The 15,767-nt window shown below is 30.8% G+C and overlaps 1 protein-coding gene across 4 annotated transcripts in view; it reads left to right on the plus strand.

The window, feature by feature from the left end:
- The first annotated feature begins 2,295 nt into the window (after positions 1-2,295).
- Positions 2,296-15,767, plus strand: part of LOC132716743 (proton channel OtopLc-like) — a 30,544-nt gene continuing 17,072 nt past the window's right edge. The window contains exons 1-3 of one of the 4 annotated variants that reach the window (XM_060700070.1): positions 2,296-2,413; positions 3,565-3,601; positions 5,402-6,119. In XM_060700070.1, coding sequence (XP_060556053.1) covers positions 5,431-6,119 — 689 coding nt within the window. In that variant the 5' untranslated portion in view covers positions 2,296-2,413; positions 3,565-3,601; positions 5,402-5,430. Of the gene's footprint in view, positions 2,414-3,564; positions 3,602-4,565; positions 4,822-4,885; positions 5,024-5,194; positions 6,120-15,767 lie in introns of those variants that run through there. The other 3 variants (XM_060700071.1, XM_060700072.1, XM_060700069.1) reach the window with 3 other exon arrangements.

A 15,767-nucleotide genomic window follows, 5' to 3' on the forward strand; every position in this document is an offset into this window, starting at 1 on the left:
CAGCATGGCTCCAGACCAGCCTGCGCATCCGCGCAGTCTGATCAGGATCCATGCTGTTCGCTTACAAACCCTATAACAAGTAGAGAAACTGATAGCGAACAGCATGGATCCTGATCAGACTGCGCAGATACGCAGGCTGGTCTGGATCCATGCTGGCGGCAAACCAACTATGTTGGTTTTGTCATGACACGGCTCAAATGATACCTTGTTTTCAAAGCCCTCTGCATGACACATATCTTTGCAGATTTAAGCTGAATCTCTTCAAAGGTTATATAAACTTGATATCTTGATGGGATGCAACAATTCTCTAGGAAATTAGGTGGACAAATACTAATTTTGGTTCGAATGTGTACTTGCGCGTGCTTGCTTACGTTAATGTTTTTCATCTGATCAATAAACGGTACTTTGAACATGGCTATAAAACGTTATTTCGTATGAAAATAAATTTGAAATTCGTGTTATTAAAACTACGCAGTTTATATTTTTTAATCTGTAACATTGTTATTATTTTTGAAAATTGTGAACAAGTGTTACTTAAACAACTAAGAGAAGTATCTTTAATTGATAACAAAATTAACTGAAAAATGAATGCGTCTAATTCATTTGCAAATCATATACAATTATACTTTGTTTTAATCATTTTGTCCAGTTTAAGATTTTCATTGACTTTTATTATAAATAAATGATCACTGGCTTTTATTATAAATAATAATGACTGAATTCAAAAGCAAGTGACCATGTCTATCAGAAAATATTTTATTTTTGTTTTTTATACATATCAACATTGTTTCGATTTTCTCGAGTGAGCTTTCAATTATTTGCCTTATTGAACCTTAAAATTAAGTGTTTAAAGAATTATTAATGTTCTATTAACTCCACCTATCTCTTCTCATGACATATTTTAAACTATTAAAAAGTGTTGATAAATGCATGAAACCCGCTGATCAGAATGCATAGGTAAAGGGGAGATAAAAACTTTATAAAATGTTTTCAGTTTGTAAAGAAGTTGTCGGACTTTCACACCGCAAAAGAATATTGCTTACATTTAAGTTTCTTTTCTCCAGTATATAATTATGTGATAAATATTCCAATGATTATAAATGGGGTTCTTTATTGAGATTTCCCATAAGGCAGGAATGAAAAATAAGAAAAAAAGTAACGTCGAAATTAGCACAGCTAAAGCTAAAACGAGTGAAAACGTACGACACCCAATAATTCTTAAAGAAAATTTCTACTATCTCTTTACAAATATTGAAAGAAAATTACTTGCTTTTCAATAACATTTGTGAAAATGACGACCTGGCTACCGTACTAAATACTAAAATGTTAGATTATCAAATACATAACTTTATATCTAATACCTGACTTATGTTATATAACAAGTGAAGGAAGGCCACGTGCAGCTGGTTAGAGCGGCTGACTCTCGGGTAGACGATAATCTGTATGGAGCAAGAAAGTGCTGTGGTAAGTCCATGCATAGCAGACCAAAGCATAACAGTGGTGAAAATGTAACCTAAACTGTCATCAAAGTCAAGGTATAATAAATTTCACTAAAAAGTTATAGGGTATGAACCTTTATCTAATTAAACAAAAATTGATATACCTTAAGTACAGTAAAAAATCACGTTGTTCCCATAATAGGTCGATTACGAAAGGGTGGTATCATAGAATGTTTCTGCTTTTTTACACTCATGAATGGAATAATTTAGTTCTAGAACAAAATATAATGCTGCTATTTTAAGTAGGATTTTACCGTCCAAATGATTACGTGCATGTACCATTTGCTCATAAGAAAACATACCAAATACATTGTAATTTCATCATTAAGGTATTTTGGAATTATCTTTTTTTTACAATTTAAACAAAAAGTTTGTTAACAGCAGCTAGCAGAGATGTAGCTTAATATATTGGTTTTAAGGTTTGAGTAGGGTATATTTTACTATGTCAAGGAAAGCAAAGGATCACCTAGGCATCTATCAAGTATATTAAAACTCATAATTCACTTTATGGAGGAAAATAAAGATTCCCAAAAAAAACATTAGGCCTATCTATGATTTAATATTTTATTTATATATGCTTTATATTTTAATAGTTTTTGAAAATGAACTTTTGTGTCATTAATATACATTTGTATCAGTTTAGCGATTGGACGAATTTGTCGTATTTTGTGTATTTAGTGGGTTTTTTTCCCAACAATGCCAGGTTCTTGGTCTGCACATAAACGCTTCCTTTCGCATTGGACTATCGAGGTGGAAATATAACTTCAGTGCACATGAAATTTGACACGGCGTACTCCCGGTGTTATAGCGTCGGTTGTCAGGGGTTATATCTTGATGCCAGAGGTTACCACCTACAGTAGCAAGCCACTTGGCTTATCAGTGAAGTTGGGATATAAAATAAACAGACACATAATGTAAGTTATCTTTTTCAGACAATAACGCTTTTATTTCGACATTTAAAATGTATTTAAGATATATTCGCATGGCTCCCATTACACGCCGTTACTTTGGTGTTAAACAAATCTTTCTTGTAATTAATGTTTTGTACACAAAAGTATATGCTATACTTAATTATGAAAGCAAACTTGTCACGTGATACAATATTCACTGTGAAATATTTAGTTTAACAAAACTATATCCTTCTATGTTTAGAATCGTAAAATATTAAGAAAAGTGTATCAAATCCACACCAATTGCCTTTCAGAAAAGTAATTAATATGATTAGGTATATTATACGATGGTAAATGAGTAAATATTGATAAAGATCATTTTCAGAGAACGAAATAAAAATTCTAATTATTGCTCTAACACTCCGCCTACTTTGAACAAGTATGGGAAATTATGAAACATTTGTTGTTGTTATTTGAGCCGTGTCATGACAAAACCAACATAATGGGTTTGCGACCAGCATAGATCCAGACCAGCCTGCGCATCCGCGCAGTCTGATCAGGATCCATGCTGTTCGCTTACCAACTCTATTACAAGTAGAGAAACTGATAGCAAACAGCATGGATCCTGATCAGACTGCGCGGATGGGCAGGCTGGTCTGGATCCATGCTGGTCGCAAACCCATTATGTTGGTTTTGTCATGACACGGCTCAATTTTTTTTATTAATTGAGAAGATTCAGCGGTGGAATATCATTTAATTAGCGGCCTCTCTGGTATCATTTTAAGTAGGACGGCTTTGTAAAAACTGTCTCGGGAGAGGAATAGAAAACAATTATTTGTTTATGAATAAATATCGAGCAGTGTTCTGAAAAGAGACAGCTGTTGTTTTCATTGGCCCATGACCTGCTCGAGAAAAATTGATCTGATTTGTGGCCTACAGGTGGTCGTTATCAATTATATATCAATTTATGGGTAACTACAGTAGCACAAAATGTCTCAGCATTAAGATTGAGCATGAGTCAAAACGGCGAAAATTGGACAATTTTGAATCAAACTAGACTTCTCATTACACAATTTTATATTTTAACGATACATTCAAGCTGTAATATTCAAAAAATATAAATCGTTTCTTATTTAATGTCATTTAAATAATGTTTTAAATTTGTTTCATTTTAGATACACAAGTAACAGAAGACAGACAATCTGTGGAATGGTAAATATTTTCCTTATATAATTAATACTAGAATAAATAAATTCTATTTATAACTTTCAATTTTTTCTGACGGCATTCTGTTATATAAACAAGATATAAGATTTAATATTACATACAGTGATCATTATCGTCAATTTGTAAATATATAAAATGTATACTTGAAATATCATCACACATCGGTGTGTATACAAATTGATAGCCTCATGTATGTATTATTTATGTATTTTAATAGTTTGAATTATACATATTAGTAAAAGAGTAAATGTTGCGTAGTTTAATATTATGTTATATGGTTACGTAATACGAAAAATATTGCCGGATGTACAAAGCAGTTCTTCTGTAGCTGTATCATAAATGACTTGAAAGGGTTTTTCACATGACGGGACTGGAAATAATCTTTTGAGATTTTAACCCCATCTGATGTAGGTCAATACCCAAAAAGTTATGTGCAAAATTTCAGATCATTCGCTACCTTCGTTTTCCAGAAAAAAATGTTCTTATTGTCAAAAATGACCTAAAATTGAAAAGCGTTGCTATGCTTTTCACTCAAATCAGACTGAGAATAACACAAACATATGATTTTCAGTGTATTTCTGGGTATATTTCTTAATGATCTATTTCTGTTTTGGGTGTCCAAATCTATGTGAGAAAATAAAATTCTATGTTTTAGGCTTATGAACGTCAGTGGAGTTCCCTTAATAACGTTGCGTACTTTGCCGGAATCATTTAGATTTCGATTATTTATAATTTCGAGAATGGCCGGAAAGTTATTTTTAACGGGGTAAATTAATATTTTAAATCACTTAATTTAAATCGTAGTTCTGTTCTAAGTGATAATAGGGTTATCAAACAATCATTTAAAAGAGAAAAAAATCCTGGCACCAGAAAAACTTTAACTCATTTCTTATCTTATCGCACTTTTTATATAGTCTTCCGCTAACAGAATCAAAATATCTCCAATCGTAGACCGATGAACACTAATTTAACTTCTAGAGAACTTTTTTTTCTGCTAGGATTTTATAGTGTGAGCTTCGCTAACATAATTAATTAATGTATTCTTGAATACATTTTTTATGCTGAAACAGTGATATAAAATGAAAAGAGTATATAAGATATGAGTGGGGTAGAGTTACAGAAATAATATTCATTTTGGATTTTTATCAAGAAGCATTCACGTGCAGATCTTATCTTCTATTTCCGGCCGCCTGGCGCGTGCTAAGGTAAGCGTCCAGCTGGGAATTTATCTACTCAGTAAATAATCCTGACCATTAATAAGGAGATATAGCTCTAAAAGAATCTTCCAACGTGTACTTTTTGTTGTCATTAATGATAATTGACTTTTAATAACACGAGAACAAATCTTGTTGTGTTTCTTTTCTTTTTCGCGCTAATTCACGATGGTTTAAGAAAAGCTTTAAAAAGGTAATGTATAACTCTTGTTATATAAGATGTAAGCTGTCTGAACTATTTTAAACTTTGACTTTAGGTTATTATTATTTTCTGTAACACCGTTTAAAAACATGTGCATCCTACCTTCTTTTATAATTGGCTACGCTGCACGTGAGACATACAAAAACAACGCCAAGCGAAATATAGGTTTTGTTTACATTGAACAGCTCACATATGCTTAGAAAAAAATGTGGTTTAACTACAACCGGCATTAATGTTTGGGAATACCTGTTTTATGGCAGTAACGTTAACATATATCGGATATTTATATCTCACACGCACCTCTCATTGTGCTTCACACGTTAGCATTTTCCACAAACCATGTGATTAATTTTCCACCTTTTGTTTCAGAAGCCACAATTGGGTCCAAAATTAGTTTTATGCGCTCTGGCGTTTACATCGTGAACGAGCCGCAGCCAGACGCAGAAAGTATTTCAAATTTTGATGAACCAAATCAGATCTTAGTAAATAATATGGAACAACCGGACGTACCGCAGCAACAGATTGAGGGCACGTCGATTGACCCCTTAGTGCCAGCGGAAGGAACTGAAGTTGATAACATTGGTGAAGAGCAAATAAGTGAAAATGAGATAAATGAACAGGAAGTAGGAGAACCTGTAGTGAAAGAAATGACTCCTGAAGGAGATGCCCCGTTAGCGGAGCAAGAACGTGACAGTGGTCTGCATGTTCCTCCACCATCACCAAATAATTGTGAAAGTGAAGACGAAGCTAAAATTTTAATGCAAGATGGTGATGAGCCGGAATTAATGAAAATCGAGGATGTTCCTACCCCAGAAAAAGAGGACATTGTTTTTATCGAATCTGAACCTACTCCACTAGAGGAATCTACTCCGAAAAAGAAAAAAGATAAAAAGGAAAAGAAAACAAAAGAAAAGAAAGAGAAGAAAGAAAAAATACCAAAAGAACCCAAACCACCGAAGGAACCGAAACCTCCAAAGGAACCAAAACCACCGAAAGAACCGAAACCACAAAAGGAACCTAAGGCGCCTAAAGAACCGAAACAGCCCAGGAAGATTCACTTCAACTGGAATATTCAACCAATGTTCAAGTAAGTGTCTTTATATACACATGACTAGAATGTTATACTGTTAAATTTTGTCATTATTTACTATTTCAATATATTTCGACCCTTTAATCTATATCTGCATATTTCGACACGGTATAGGTAATTTGTGTGGATAATAAAAAGTGCTTGACACCACGTTGAATCAATTTATATATACATTTTATGAGTACATATGACAATATATTTTACAAATTAGGACAATATCTACATTTTGATGGACTTTTTATGAATTTGCAGCACGCCTAGTAAAGAACTTTTTTTTCAAGTTTGTTTTATGACAAAAGAAGATTTTTGAAGACACTTATTGAGCCAACGGCAAACATTTATAAATTAAAGGTTATATTGTTACACCAGAATGTGTGCAAGAGTGTGTGTCAAATCATATGCAGCTTGTGACACATTATTATAACCTGCGTGATTTTACAAGGTGCTCGTGATATTCAATGTCACCATGTAACTAGTCACACGTGCATTCAGTTACGTAACTATCGTTGCCAAGTAATGCTTGCAATATTATAGCGAGCGTTCATTGGGGAGCGTTTTATTCAGCTGATGACTAGCGTGTACAGGAACAACACGCTCTGCTGGACGCTTTATTAATGAATAAATTATCAATTCATCATAAAAAAAACTCCTGATTACACGCTGTTAGATCATTCCCCCTTGATATCCCTAGATAAATCAACATCTGAAAAGATACCAAAAAATAGATATGATACTGATGATAGAGAATTAACATCCCGGCCAGTTTGATAGCGACCATTATTTCTTATCTCTTATCATAACTGTTCTGATAATAAAGATTTATTTGGAACAAACTGCACTGAAAAGTTTATTTTTCAAGAATTCTCCTTTGTGTACACTGTTTTAAGATTTACGTATTTTTTATATCTTTAAAACTTATCTCTTTTCTGCAAGCAATTTTCAAGCGTTTGCTCGGTACAGATAACAGCATGTTTTCGAGCACCTGCCTCAATCAGGTCAAACAGAAGCTTGCTGGAGATAAGATTGTGGGAATCATTTTTCTGACATTGATTTGATTACTAAATATAGATCAGGGTCTAAAGGAGCTATTTAACAACCTTGTCCAAATATAAAAACGAATGGATGCGTAAAAGGAAAGAAATTGTAATAGAAAAACATTAAAAATAACTGAACCATTACGTTGAATTTATTATTAATAGGAAAGACATAGATTCTATTCATTCCAGAGATAAGAGAAAAAGATACAAATCAAGAAAAACTACTTCTCTGTTTCGTTAAGACAAATTTACTCATAAATGCGCATCATTATAAATGTTACACAGAAACAAGCGTGAACTATTTAGCTGTTCGTGTTTAAAGGAGGCAGCATAACTTGCTATAAATGAACAACAAGCCACTTGCAAAAAATTCATTAACTCAAGTACCATTTACAAATTTTTATTTCTGAAGTAATTATATGTTCGCTTTTTGTGTGAAAGTAATATCATATACCTAATTCTTTTTACATGTTTGAGTAATAATAAGTGCGGAATGACAGTGTTCTTGTTTATTATTGGGTCGTTAAAGGCTATAAATTTGTATTATATGTAGCTTTAAGTGCTCCTTAAATGATCAAAGACGGTATAGCAAACAATATAGATGCTTGCAGGTTTCTTTATCTTTCATTAACTTGCATGTAGGGATAGAGACTTGCAATATTCGATTTATTTCCATAAATATTTTCATTTCAATATAGTTGGCATTCATTTATATTAAAACAAATAGCATGCATACATGAAATTTAAACATTTATGAATTAAATTGAAGAAAACTATTTCAATCTATACTACACGTCAAGAATTAAATAAGAGTTTAGACAACAATTATTTCCATAGCCTTTTGTGGTCCTTGAAATGTACCATTGTACGACAAGGCGACAAAGTGTATGATCTATCATATATGTCATAGTATTAATAAATACAAGTACATGGAAGACATATAATTATATATATTATTTTCATCACAAAATAATTTTTATCCCACATTCTTCAAAATTAATAAGTTATCAGTAATACTGATAAGCCGAATAAACAGAAACACATGAGGAAAAATCTGGTAAAGGGTGATCAATAATAGCAACAATGAAAATTGCAGACTCGGTTTGATTGAGTCTGTTCGTCAGGGATAATAGAAAAGTGCATATTTTACTGTGGGTAAATTAGACGATTTTCCTCGTTCGCCTGTTTGCATTATTCATAAGTTCAGAAATTCTCTAAGTCCATATAACATATTTGTACGTAGCAAATGTTGCGACAATATTGTGGTTGGTTGATTCTTCGATATCTTATCATTTAGTGTTGAACGCTGAATGCTGAAATGGTAGAAACATTGAATTGTTTAAAGCAAAGACGACTTTAGATATATAGTAAACAGTTGGCGTCTAAAACTCTCATGATGATGAAGTTAAAGCTTAATGAGGGTCCATCCGCCCTTTCGGGCACAAAATGCAGCTTTCGCTGTCGAGTACGGACCCCGGACATGCCACCAATCATGTCCTTAAAGAGTTAAAACTCTCACTAAAACTCTTGTAAAAATATATATCGAGATCACGTGACAGCTTGCTTGGACAATGTCATTTGTGTTATGTTGTATTATATAATTTACTTTAGAATAAAAAGTGCGAAACGATGTACAAGTATTTAAAAAAAGTTCCATACATTTCATTTGTTAAGGAACATAAAATAGCATAACAACTATTTGCTTGATTTTTTTTTAACGAGACCTCATTAAAAAATATAGTGTGTTATACTTGAAGTATATTGTGTATCATGAAATATTATGATACAGTGTAAATCTTTAGAAATATCGAGTACTAAACACGACACATATATAATATTCCGAGTCATCAAAAATTATAAAGTTATCTAAACCTTCTTTTGAATGCATGAAAAGAGCTCTATAAAACCATGTATACATGAACGGCAATGTGCTAGGGTGATTTGACCTAAACCTATAAATTAGAACCATGCATCTGTAAATATTTTGCCCTACAGCTATTAGTTAGCTAATTTAATTCATGAACCATTAATCCATCTAAAACATAGACATGAGTGATGATTATTTACATATACATGATTCTGTTTATGAGCCACTTTGATGTGATGTGTTTGTTTCGGAAGTACCGTTGCCATGGTAACATTTTAGATATGTTCCATTATGAATATGGTTTAAAAAGGAAATATATGTATGCATTAAACTACAGAATGCCGTTAGGGCCATCGCCTATGAATGGTTAGATCTGAAACGCGATACTCGACAGTACGATGATGAAAACACGATAGTTTATCGCGTTTTCATCATCGTAGTATCCTACTGTCGCGTTTTCATCATCGTATTATCGCGTTTTCATCATCGTACTTCCGCGTTTTCACCATCGTGATTTCGTGTTTTCACCATCGTACTATCGACTATCGCGTTTCAGATTAACACATTCATAGGCGATGGCCCTAACGGCATTCCGTATTAAACATATAAAGTGATTAAAGCGGATATTTAAATGCTTTTACATCGGTAATATCCGTATAAAAAGAATGTTTAAACATTGGAAATATCAAATATAGAAATCAATATAAAATCATAGACAATATCACACATAAATCAATATGCAAACATTATAAAAAATCTATCATATGAATCAATATGTCAATTTTGTCAATGTCAATATATAAATCAATATTGAAAGATTTCAAAAATCAGACATTGGCATCAGTACGTTAAAATTGCAAATATAAATAGAGACATCATTATTTTAGTAATGCCACATAAATATTAACAATACTTAAGTAATGACACATAATTATTGACAATATTTTAGTAATGTCACATAAATATTAACAATATTTTAGCAATGACACATAAATTTTGACAATATTTCATTATGTCACATAAATATTGATAATATTTTAGCAATGTCATATAAATATTAACAATACTTAAGTAATGTCAAATAAATATTAACAATATTTTAGTAATGCCACATAAATATTGACAATATTTTAGTCATGTCACATAAATACTGACAATATTTTAGTAATGTCAGATAAATATTAACAATATTTTAGTAATGCCTCATAAATATTGACAATATTTTAGTAAAGTCGCATAAATATTAACAATATTTTAGCAATGCCACATAAATAATGACAATATTTCATTATGTCACATAAATATCGATTATATTTTAGCAATGTCATATAAATATTAACAATACTTAAGTAATGTCAAATAAATATGGACAATATTTTAGTAATGCCACATAAATATTTACAATATTTTAGTAATGTCGCATAAATATTGACAATACTTAAGTAATGTCACATATATATTGACAATATTTTATTAATGCCACATAAATATTCACAATATTTTAGTAATGTCACATAAATATTGACAATATTTTAGCAATGTCACATAAATATTGACCATATTTAAGTAATGTCACATAAATATTGCGACAATATTTTAGAAATGTCGCATAAATATATAACTTTATTTCATTTTAGTAATGTTACATAAATACTGACAATAGTATAGAATGGAAATCAAAAATAAACGTACAGTTTTCACTGTTAGCAAAGAAATATATAAGGGTTGTAGCTGCATTTCAGCAAAGTAAAATATCTGATATATGATTGTAACATAGTTATTCTCGCTGTTGCATCATTGATATCGACATTTCATTTTCTTTTCATCTGTTTTATCGCATGGCACACAGCTGTTCTTATAGATAGTTGCAGGCTTTTCTACCAAGATGCTGATTAGATTGAAATTTATATGATATCTTCTTTTTCTGCAAATACCCCAGAGGAGTAGATTTTGAAAATAAAACGTAAATAATGATTGAGAATGCTGAGTTAAACCATTCTCGTAGAAACGCAAATGATGGAAATCATTTTATTTATATTGTAAATTTAAAAACATAATTTCATCAATGTGTTCCCGTTAAAATCACGCTTACAAGTTAAAAAATAGTTTTTGAAAGTCGAAAAAATTTCAACTTCGTAAAATATCGTCTTGAATAAAGACATCATCCAATGCCAAATGATCACTTTGTGCGAAGACAAGGTGTTTTTGTGGTGAAATATTATACTTTAAAATTTAGTAAATATTAATTAAATTCAAGTAATAAAGTATTTTGTGCAAACATATTCTTAATTCGTCGAAATGACGCAAAAATAAGGGTTTCATATTTTTTATTGTTAGCACTCCGAAATAAATCTTTGTATATGTTTAATTGTAACAGTTGGGTGCATTGTAAATTTTGTGTTTATCTATTATGATTTTACAAAGCCTGTAAAAATACTGATATATATTGTATTTTTTCAAGAAAACTAACTTAGATAAAAGACGTCTGCTTCTAATAAACATTTTATGTCTGCGCATGCTCTATCCTTGTTTTGTCACAGGAATCATAAGCTTGTATTTTATAACATATCTCAAGACAAGATTTTGGCAGTCCCTGGACGTATTCCGGAAGTTAGATATAATTATGATATGTTATCTTAAGACAATACAATAATTGCTAGAGTGATTGTTTATCATGATATAACACGAGAATAACGTGCAAACAAATGTTACAATTTGCGAGAACATTAACATCCTGTCAGAGAGATAAGCCTTGTTTGTACCCATTTGTCTTGATATTAATTGTGATAATGAATCGATTACGACGATATTACCAACTTTCATCTCAGTTAATGCTAACTTTTCGTGTAAAATTGTAAATAGAATTTACAGGTACTTTATGTTATAATGCTTGCTTTAACTTTGTAATATATTGTTATGTCATTAGACTAGAATAAAAGAATGAATACATTCTTTGGTTAAAATTCTATGTTTTTTATCACCTGTATAAGACTCTTGTATATTTAGCTGAGAGAACAAAAAAGCTTCGACCTTGACCTTTTTCGAACCATTTAACACATAAATACGTTTCTTCGGTTATTGTCGGCTCATTTCAGAAAATAGTAATTTATCATTCTAGAAATATATATTTGAGGGATTACTTTGCTATATATATACATGTTTCAGATTATAAGCCACCTTGCGATGAGATAAACCGTCGGATCTGTTACTATAGCAACGAGGTTGTTTTTTATTCAGATTTGTTTCCTTGTTTTATTTTAACGAGAACCTGAAAACAGGTCTTTTTTATTTTTATTTATTACTCATTTTAAAAATTAATTTCCAGATTTTCAAATATTTAAAACTTTTTAAAAGTTAAAGTATACACAAAATAATAATTGAAATAATTTAATACATTCTTGAACTTTATGATACATAGATATTATTGCTAGTCGATGCATCAATTAACCTGCTTACAGTTTGCTCGTGCAAACAAAATTCGGTGTATTATCATTAGCACGTGCAGAAATGTCGTCTGCTACAGTCGATGAGGTTTTGTGAGCTAAAAATAACCTATAACTATAAGCATTATTGTGTAAAGACAGAGCTCAGGTCGGCAAACTCACAAAAATTAGCCGCCCATCAACCATTAAACATAAATATGAGTGATGATTATTTATATATACATGTTTCTTGTTATTAGCCACTTGAAGATGAGATATACCGCTAGCTTCGTTGCCATGGCAATATTTTTTTTCGAGTTCTTCTTTTTTTCGGAATGTATATAACGTGAATAAGGCTTATCAGATTTTTTTCTCTGCGAATAATTTTATGTTTTTTACATTTACGAATAAAAGTAGGTCATGTCTGTCCTTTACCTAAGATAACATTTTTTAACTTTAACCATACTTCCTTCCTGTCATATCGTACATACCAAAGCTATTGAAAAATATATTTTTTTTCTTTGTATTTTATGCTGGTAAGTTTATAAGTCTGTCTCAATAAATCAGCAGATTTGAACCTCATCCATGAATTATGTGAAAAGATTTCTATTTGATATAATATTATCATATGTTTGTTTGATATAGTCGTAAACAATTTTTGTTACTGATATGATGGTAATTTCATCAAAATAACCCAAATTGACACCATACTGATCATTATTATCTCTGATTAGAATTTCATTTCTCGTATTTTCATACAATGGTATAAAATGGGGATTTTCGAGGATATTTCTTTGCCTAAGTTGATGCATTGAAGGCATCATTAATTCTGCATTCTAAATAACTAAACTGGACCAAAAGCCACACATAACGATAACGAAAAAACTATTTAAACAAACATGCCGATTTCTCTGTAATCAACCCTCTTACCTTTCACAAAAAAAAAGTATTTGCCTCTGTTGATGCGCACGTATCGAGTAGTTCAATGGCATAATTATATTGTAACTGTGAATAAAAATTGGCGGATTTTTGTCCAAATTGCAACCTGTTTAAGTCACCTCAATAAACGTAACAAATAACAGCGTATGTTTTGGCACATTTTACCAACGTTCGCTCTGTTTTGATTTAAAGCATGTTTTTATATTCCAAGAACAAAAACGGATTTGAGACTAAAAAATGATTAAACAATAATACTACTCCACTCTTTTTTTTAAGTAAAGATTACGGGAAATTAATTATTGACTATTTTTTGCGGAGCAAAAATGTAATCACCCAGATTTTTTTTTCATTCATACGTTTATTCATAAAAAACGTTATAATTTAACGTTATCAATTAAAATTAAAAGAAAATCAAAACCAAAATATACTTCTGAACATTTAGAATATGACATACCTACTTTAATATAAAATAAAATGCACATCGCAATGTCTTCACTAAAAGATAAATTTGTTGGAGTTAGTTCAATTGAGACGGAAGATACGTGAATTACTTTCGCTACGTTACCCTAGATAATATCTCTTTATTTGTTTTGCTGTACATCTGTTTTTATGACACGCCATGCTGTGAGAGAAGGTTTTTGTTGCAGATTGTTGGCAACGATGTTGTATAATATGTATGTTATATATTCTATATGATGTATCTGATATAGAATTTTAGAATGTGCAGCATTGTGTTGTTGCATTGAATAAATACATTGAAAGAAAAGCTCCGCTCCAACGTAAAATTCCCTTCACAAAACTTTTTTATAGATAGTTTTGCGTTGTTTTTAAAACAAATGTTATAATAATTATGAAACTGCATCAACTATAATATTTGTTTGTTTGTATTTTTAGTCGGACGTGTGGACATTGAACATTGAGTTTGTATTTGTGGGGTACAGTTTTATTTCTCATTTCTTTTCACAATAATTATAAATCTATCATTGTTCGAAGTTATGCTGTTTCTAAAAATTACATTATTGACGGTTTTAGTAATAAGTATTCTGCGAGAGAAATTTTATAATGATTTTTTTTCAACATTCTTAAATTCACAGAAAACATAAACTCTCAATGTATTATTAACAATTAAGATGACATCTAGCCATATATAAACTTTTAAAGGTCCTAACCGTGTGTACTTATTAATAATAAAGTGCAATAACATTCATAAAGCATATCTATACATAAAATAGTAGGGCAGCATTTATCCAGTAGTTCTCGACAACATTGCAAAGAGTTTTGTTGCTAGCTGTGATGTTTAATGGAATAAAAAAAAAACTATATGTTATACATGTATATTATGAAATATTTAGACGGGACATGGTATTATTATTCAGCTTCTCGTGCCTGTTTCAACAACTTTAAAATTCAATCCGGTATACAGTTTTTATTAACCGTAAAGAATGTTTAGATTTGTAATATTTGTTATCCTTTTAAACGAATTAAGTTAACAACATGTGTATTTTATTTTTACAAATTTCAACATTTTTGTACTGATTACATAGATAGTGTTACAGCGTTGAAATCTGAATCACCAGAGACCGTTGTAAATTCTTGCAATGATTTGAATGATTAGTTTAATGTAAAACATGGCCCACAAGGGAAAGTAACATCAGAGAAAGTTATGTAATTAAGTTTTAAACAGTTTCATCGGAAAAGACTCTGTTGAAATTTACTAAATGATTTACTTCGCAGCCTCGCTATTAGTGATGCATAGTTAAATGGTATAGTAGTAATCAATATAATATTCATCAGGAAAAAGGACATATTTATTTCTCTTTACACAAGATAGAATCATGTAAGTGGAACGTTTGCTTTAATTTACCTATCATGTTATACCATATACATGTATGTAAACAGAAGCGCCTATAACAGGAATAAATTATGAAAAATAAATATTTAACATTCGTCTTTCATAGATATATAGATCTTCTTTTATATACGAAAAGCTTAACATGCCTATATATCCCAAAATAAGATTATTTGCAAAATCGGTATTAGTTAATCAAGGATGTTTATATAGAGTGTTTCTATTTGAAATATTTCTACATGAATGCCATCATGAATATCACCAACTCACGTCTGCGTGACGACAAACTTGGTCACTATTTAACCGTTTCAAAAAAATATCTGTCCCGAATATTTGCTTTTAAAAATAGATAAAATTGTTATTATGTTATACATATTGCATACTTTTTCTAATTAATATATATGGACATCCGCGATTAACGTAAGAATCGTGTCCAAGATGAGTTCAACGTCAAACGGTGGCAGTCATTCTATTTTCTATTTTATTCTGTCTAACGTACATATTTTCTGTATATCAGACTAACGTATTATA

Source organism: Ruditapes philippinarum, unplaced genomic scaffold (genome assembly GCF_026571515.1).
Source record: "Ruditapes philippinarum isolate M1 unplaced genomic scaffold, ASM2657151v2 ctg889_1_1_1_1, whole genome shotgun sequence".
Taxonomy (NCBI): domain Eukaryota; kingdom Metazoa; phylum Mollusca; class Bivalvia; order Venerida; family Veneridae; genus Ruditapes; species Ruditapes philippinarum.